The following is an 8,167-nucleotide window of genomic DNA, read 5'->3' as shown; positions in this document are numbered from 1 at the left end:
TTCGTACGGATTGTCCTTGGACCATCAATGCGGACGGATCCTTCATCTCGCTCAAACTTTCCGCCGGCTGATACGGAATTCCATACAAACCATACATACTTTTTTGTAAAGGCAAGTGTGTAATAAAAAAAAAAACGAACAAACAAACAAATGAAACCAAACTGAAAATGCTAACAGCAATGCAAATTAATTATTGTCTTTCGACTCTAAAATTCGCGATTTTCGTTTCGCAACAAGCACCATCCGAAAGTATTTTTATTGATAAAACAATACGTAAGTATAATGGGGGTGTATTATTTTATAAACGTGGTTATTTTTGAACATTCTGTTCCATGAACTCCATCCTCACTATGTCGATCGTTCCATGCACATTATTTTCGTGCCTTGCGCATGCGTTTAAATCTCCACCCGTCGATGAAAAAATTGCGTACCCGAAATTCCATAAAAACTTGCCGTCGTCGTCGGCTGATCCGAAATTCCATACAAAACCGGCTGTTTTCAGATTTCCTACACCAAGAGAGCATCCAAAACAGGAGGTAACATGGTATGTCCCTGCAGCGTGCATATAGCTGAACCGCTCACGCATGTTAACATTGCCCGTGATAGAAGAGTTTCTTTCACGTTGGCTATTATTACAGGGTTTTTGGTGACTATATTGACATGTTCAGCGTGATGTTGTTTGGCTCGTTTTGGTATCTCATATAATTGTCTCAAATATCTCATATAATATAATATAATATAATATAATACAATCATTGGCAAGTTATCGTTGCCAGCAACAACATTTGACGGTCATTCGATAGCTCTACCGAACTTGTCAACGCATATAGCTTTTCCCGAACAAAGCAACACCGAGCTGGACTCGTCAATACATACGACGGCGAACCCTGCATCGCACACCATCGCTCTCTTCAAGGTAAAGAATCCCCTCTCTCATTCGCATACCTCTCTTATCACGCGGGAGGCTTATCACACGGTGCTCGCATTTAGCATCGGCAGCCGATCTCGCTCTCACCATTCGAGCGATACGATCGCCGTGTGATCTGTATCCACATTTTACTCAGGCGAGGGGAACTGTTTGCTCTTCGGTATGATCGCCTTGTGTGGTTTTGTGTTGCGTGTGTATGCACAACTGAGATAATCAGCTGCGTACCGCCGGCTGATACGAAATTCCATACAAAACCGTCTGTTTTCAGATTTCCGACACCAAGAGAGCATCCAACACAGGAGCTGACATCAATTCCCCTCCAGTATGCATATTGCAGATCCGCTCTCACGTTATCGTTGCGCGTGGTAAAAGAGTTTCTCTCACGTTGGCTATTATTACAGGGTTTTTGGGGACTATATTGACATGTTCAGCGTGGCGTTGTTTGGCTCGTTTGGTATCTCATATACTCGTCTAAAAAAGCCAGAAATGGTAGGCTTCAATATCCTGATAAAGTCGTGCCGATAAAGAAGAAGGAGTTTGAGTACACTGCATACTTCTCTTGCGTAGCCGTGTAACCGGGCCGATATAGCTAGTCAAATAGAAACCGTTGTTTTATATAACCAAGAATATATAAAATCCAAGGATATTTTCGATCAAATTGTTTCCTTTTTAATTAGATTTTGTGCTATAAATTAACTCTGCTGCTAAATTTCCAAAAATCGCACAATCGGCACAAATTGTTTGGGGCCCCCAACACGGCGAGGCCCTAGGCGACCGCCTACCGTTTGATCCGCCGCTGAGCACACGGTCTTCTCAGTCGTCATGGCATATTATTTTGAAGCGCTTTTCCTTTCGTCGAAGTCTCTGCACATGCGCGACCGGACACGCCAGAAGCGACTGGTTTTGTGATTTCTGACACCAAGAGAGCATCCACGAAAGGAGATAACATCAATCTGAGCCGCACAAGGATCCGCCATGTTTGTACATGACGTTTGCTCACGTTATCAGTCACTGTGATGCTATTGATCAATTAGAGATCTTCTACGATTGGCTATTAGTTACACATACTATCAAACAAGGGCCCTCTCGAGAGAGCGATCGATAGAGTAAATAGCTCAGGTACTGTGGGGAGAATCCTGCGTCTCGTTTCATCCATCCAGTTCCTACAGTGCGTCTCATAACTGTACAGAAGTTCAGTTTTTTAATTATTAGCAGTAGGAAACATGAAGTGACACTATTTCCGAAGACATTATGTATTGTTTATTGTTCGGTTATTTTCCAACATTCATATCACTTGTCGTCATGGGTTTAGAAGGATGCCATACATCAATATTTTCCATCAATATTCCACATTGTTATTTCGATAAAAATAAATTTGGGCACAGTTATGGTACGCGCTGTACTGATTGGACGAACGGAAAGAGATGAAAGATCAGTTGACGGATCAAGCGCTATGATCACTAGAGGGAAGGGTACATCTATATGAAATGATACCACGTGGTACGGAAATTTGCGCTATCTCTTCGTTGATCATGCTCTCTTGGTGTTGGAAACCAAAAACTCCACCATTTCTGGAGCGTTTTCGACGTTTTCGATCTTGGCTGTATATGACAAAACTATCCGCTTTATCAATACCGCTGTTGCAGATGGCAAAACACTCTAATGCGTTTGATAGGAATGGGACACCGACACCTACTCCGCCTACCGTTTGATCCGCCGCTGTGCGTGTAGCATTGATTGTGCATCGTTATCGTTTTGTTCAGTCGCGAAAACAGGCACACTACGATGAAATGAAGTTGCAAAAGTGGAAAACGTTAAACATTTCGCCTCCGTTCCTCGTAATATTTCAGTTTGCGATCAAGTGCACTTCTCACTATTGCCATTAGTATTAATAGCGTACCCCGGTGTGGGGTAGTACTTGAGTAAGGTTTTCCCGGTTTTTTTTTCCATGATCCGCATAGACGCATATCGGGTGGAAAAGTATAATTCCTGAAAACAATGGAACCGATGTCGTCTTTCGTTCGGAAATTAATGGATCGTATTGACACGGGTCTCTCGGGTGTAAAAAGGTCTCTCTTGCATGCCGTGACGTCTTTTTTGTTGCTGTACTTAATTTAGCAATGCGAAAACGAACCATATGACAACGTTATCGAGCGCTTCATTTAAACCTGACGATGGCGTTGCAAATCGAACGTCCGCTCGTATTATGCTATCCCGTTTCGGATACGAAACTGTAGTGTCCCAGGAGAGGGTTGCGGAAGATCAGCGCACGGCGGGTGTACCAAGGTACGTTTAATTGTGTACCGATGTTGCATCGCGATATGAACCGTGCATCGGCTACGCATCGTGACCCCACGCTCCGCTATGTGCGGCGAGTTCTCATTCCAATGCAACGCATCCGGACACGAGCGCAAAATATAGTGGAAGGTTTGGGATGCGGTTAAGTGCTTTGCTGTTAATTAACTTTGGAGTACGGCGGAATGATGGCACACACTAGCGACGTGTAGTTTTTCAAACCGTCAAGAGCTTTCGGACGAGCGAAGCGTGGTTGTAAATGAAGGAACAGTAAGCGTTGAAGTGCGTTAGATCGGGACCATGTGCTCGAACGCGAACCGTACAGTGTGGCACGCACTAATCGCTCTACATGCCGATAGCAAAAAGGTTTATAATTTTATTGAATGTTTTCCCATCGTTAATATTGACAAATCGATGATGAAAAATCATATGTTTGAATAATGAACTTCTCTTGATCATAAAAGAACTTTTTTGTGTCGTAATTATCGATCTTCCATTCCAAGTGTAGCAATAAAATTCCTTTTATATGAATGTTTTACCGGAAAAAAATGTAATTGATAAAAAATACAATCAATCAAAATCAGTTACATATCGGATAGATATGTAAAGCTCAAATAAAACAGTATGTCTTATTACATACTCAAAAGAATAATTACCCAATATTACATGGAAGTACATTTCATCGAATACACGTTTGTAAGACACTGTCAGACGAGATCTTACGTTTACCCATCATAGCGCCATCGGAAACGGTGCCTTATCTCGGGTTGTTGGGAGCCACGTGCCTCAGGAAACTGAAAGAGGCAAAAGCTGGAACCGAACTGTTTGGCTAGCTAACAATGGAGACTTTCGGTGAGGGCAAACCGTCGGGTTGGGTCAAGGACAACGTACCGAAGTGGGGAAGGAATGGCAACAATAAGGGCCGCGGGACGGTACTAAAGTTTATGCACATACCATATCGTGTACTCGTGCAACCCAACTGCACCGACAGTCGCTGACACAGTGACGCTTGCACCGAGAGCATACAATATGGAGAGTACAGCGTGAAATTAAATGATATGCACGATCAATAACCGGTGCACAAATTGCCGTCGCCAATCGGTGGACGTTTGACAATATCACCGAAAAGTGGGTTTTCATATGCTTCTGCCCGTCACCACCACGTGCATTTAGGTGTTTGCGTTAGTCGGGAGCTACAAATTAAACGAATTTCAAACGCTGCTTGCCGAAGGTCGCCAACGTCCTCCATTAGGCAAACCCCGACGGCCCATCTACCCACACAGCCAGTTGTGCAGGTTAAAAGCGAATGTTGGCCAAAGAAAGCAAAAACAACACGAAAAAAAAAAACACGTTATTAAAAGCAAACACTTTCATTTGTTTTTCATACAATGGCAAATGATAACGGCCGCACGATTCAGGTCGTTGAAAAGCGTAGGCCAAGATATCACGCAAACGGAAATAAACTATCTGGCCAGCCGAAGAACCGTCTGACGGTAGGGAAAGGGCACCTGGGAGCCAAGCGGCCCCTGTGCATATCGTGTTTTACCCAACCTTCTAACACCATCCTCGTTAGGTTACGGTACGGTGGAATGGTTTACCCTCGGGGACGTTTTAGGTAATTTGTCAAATTGATGATACGGCTGGTAAACATTGCCATATGGCTGAAACCGCCCCCGTACAGAGTGTGCGAACCAATCGTTGGTTTTGGTGTCCCCGGCATTTTCCCACCTATCCACCAACGGTTCGGAAAATGATATCACTGATAATGTGAATGAATAATTTTAGAATAATGTGTTGTTTTTTTTTTCGTTTTGTAATAATGCATGTACCAAATCCATATTACCAAGGAAAAACGGTAAAGGTCATTGTTATTCCGTTGCTCTGTAAATATACATAGCTTATTAAGGTTGATCCTGTTGCCAGTTTGTGGTTCAAGCCAGGGCCACACGTGTGCGAGGGCTTGCATTTTCTCGCATCTTACATCATATTGAACAAAGTTTGTTTATATTTAAACATAATTTTTGCATACAGAGCATGATTGGTTAGTTCACTGTCACAAAATCGTGCATCTGAGTTTCTAAAATATTGGAATAGAAATAATTTTAGAATAAGTAACACCAAAAAAGGACAATTTGTCCTTCAACCCCAATGTAACATATCTAGCACGGGATAAGCAATATTTTATAATTATTCTTAGCTTAACATACTTTACAGTTCGTAAACTAGTTTATTCGTCTGAACATGACTCACCAACGCTTCCATGGGTTGCGGGTTCAACTCTCCATATGGCTCTTGAACATATGTCCCTTTACACGTCCCAGGGTTTGGTAAATTACTGGACAGCATAACCTAACCCTAATAATTTTTATTAAGAACATTTCGTATGTGACATAACAATGGAGCCATGACGAATTGTACTAGCTGTACTATGAACTCATTGTCGTACAGCGGATTTGACTCGTGAGGCTGCGGCGGGCTAGTTAGGCCATCAGAATGATATCAGACGACCCACCCCGTAAAGTCCTTTTCAGGACTCGTGGCTTTTCAGATTTCCGATACCAGGAGAGCATGTTTTTCAAGAGGTGACACTTGCAGGCGTGGAATAAATTTCCCCATCCCTATATACATTGCATACTATTAAACCCGTGAGAGCGAAAGTTTACACTAGCGATAACCAAGGTCTGTGTAGGGAAGAGGTCTAGTAATATAGAGCAATTTGACAAGTAGCCAAAAATCGTTACACGTGATTTGACGTTTGGACGCCCTTTTCCATTCAAATGTTTTGTGTGTAGTTGTGTTGATTAATTTGGTCGGTGATAGCAACAAGATTTTTATTGTTTTAGATTTGGTTGGAAATTTGTGTCGCTGTTTTTCGATTTTAGTCCGGAATAAGATCTGCAGATCTTATTGGCGATTGCTGTTAGGTATGATTGTTGTTCAAGGCAGGTGAAAAGGCAGAGAATCGGATTTTGTAAAGCGATCATTTGGCAACGAGTAGGTGAGGCTTTTCACATATGAGGAAGAGGATGAAGCTCATCATATCTCCCGGTTCACAGTACGACGTGAAAGCCCGGTACCGTGTGATCAACCCTTGGTTTCAGAACACTAATAGGTGATGGCCACACACCACTTTATAAAACCATCAACAGTTTGCTGTTTTAACTAAAGGCATTCAAAACGAAGGAAAACTGTAACGACCAAGCTTATTGTGAAACTTCGCGATATAGTAAACAAGTAGGCTAGACGCAAGGAATCTTACACGGGCAACCAAACGTCAAATGAAATCCAAAATGGCGAACCTCTATCTTGGCTATTATTCGACGTCTATCCTACACAGACCTTGAGCGATAACTCTAAAATTTGTGCAATCACAATAGTGGTATAATCGCTTACATTAGGTGAAACGCTACACATTGCCGAACAAACGTGTAACGATGGAAGTTTTAGCTGGTGTAAAAAGCTTAACCGAGCTGAAAAAAATCACCGAGAACGAGCTGTCTTTGGTTGGGCTGTTGCAGAAAGCGGAAATATTGCCGCCCACGCAACTGTGCAGGAAGTGCAACCGACGCATGAAACTTAAAGCAACGCGGAAAGCTAACTCATGCAAATGGATTTGCAAACCCACGTCGAGCTGCACCGGGTGGGAGTGTACTGTCCGTACGGGCAGCATATTCAAAAACTCCCGTTTGTCGCTATCACAGCTGATGGAGCTAACGTACGAATGGTCACAGGATGTTAAGCGATCTAGCGCATCAGCAGAGTGTGGAGCCAACAAGAGTACCGTCCTAAAATGGTATGCTTTTCTTCGGGAAGTGACCGCAGAATATATCGAAATCAACCAGGGCCAAATCGGAGGCGATGGATTGACCGTCGAGGTTGACGAATCGGTCGTCACCAAGCGAAAGTACAATCGTGGACGTCACGCGAAGCACAATCACGTCTGGTTGGTCGGTGGCATCTGTCGGGAAACGCGTGAAATTTTTTTGGAGCTAGTCCAGGAACGTAATCCTGAAATAATGCATAGCATCATAAAACAACGCGTGGCACCAGGCTCAACGATAGTGACTGATGGTTGGTGGACCTACAACGAAATCGAGCACCATGGATACATACATGAAAATGTCAATCACTCCGAAAATTTCGTGAACCCAACCGACCGTGCGGTGCATACGCAAAACATAGAGAACCTATGGCGCTGGGTGAAGCTCTTTTTAAGCTCGAAAGGCACTAATCGGGGTTCGCTGATCAAATACATGAGGGAGTACCAGATGAAACGGCGAAACCAGAACAGCTTCCTGAGTGTGTTGCGTGCCATCCAAGCTGTACAGGATTTTACGTAAGTTTTCGTTCTAGATTTCTATGCACATTTTTCTATTCTCTATTTAAGTAGTTTTTTATGCTGGATCATCAATGCTCTCTCTCTTCTTGGCGTAACGACCTACTAGATCATGCCTGTTATTTCTGCCTTAATAGACTTATTTTATACCACGTAAGCAGGAGAGTCAACCCTTGCTACAGGGGATTGGTCCACATTAGTGGTGGGTCATACGATTCATTTTGCGACCCGACCCGGAGTCGGGTGCGAACCCATCCGAATCGATTCCGACCCGTGGGTGCAGCGAGTTCGGGTCGGAATCGCTTATGCTTGCTTGCACCTACCGGAATCGTTGCACCTACTTGTACCTACGGGTCGACCCGAACGGGTTCGGGTCGCTTATGGAGCGCTCCGACCCGGTAGGTTCGGGTCGACCCGCACATCACTAGTACACATGGGATTTTGGTCCGGTCTGTTCGTGTGAAGCGACCTGGCGCTGCTACCATCATGCCACCGGTCATGCCCCAAATAACCAATGCTAAAAAGCACTTATTTTATTTTACCGTATCTTACTTTAACGTTGTGCTAACTTATGTAGCATTAATTAAGTCGTATGATATGTAATTAAT

The 8,167-nt window shown here is 43.5% G+C and overlaps 1 protein-coding gene across 1 annotated transcript; it reads left to right on the top strand.

Moving 5' to 3' along the window:
- Nucleotides 1-6,657: 6,657 nt before the first annotated feature.
- On the top strand, nt 6,658-7,563 carry LOC128309363 (uncharacterized). The gene has a single exon (XM_053045733.1). The coding sequence runs from the start codon at nt 6,658-6,660 to the stop codon at nt 7,561-7,563; it is 906 nt and encodes a 301-aa protein (XP_052901693.1).
- The last annotated feature ends 604 nt before the right edge of the window (nt 7,564-8,167 follow it).

The sequence above is a fragment of the Anopheles moucheti genome, chromosome 2 (assembly GCF_943734755.1).
Source record: "Anopheles moucheti chromosome 2, idAnoMoucSN_F20_07, whole genome shotgun sequence".
NCBI lineage: Eukaryota > Metazoa > Arthropoda > Insecta > Diptera > Culicidae > Anopheles > Anopheles moucheti.
The sequence above is the reverse complement of the archived record's forward strand: the minus strand, read 5'-3'. Positions and strand labels throughout refer to the sequence as shown.

Bases quoted from the DNA above. Each gene is read 5' to 3' on its own strand.
- LOC128309363 (XM_053045733.1), top strand. From the start codon at position 6,658: ATGGAAGTTTTAGCTGGTGTAAAAAGCTTAACCGAGCTGAAAAAAATC.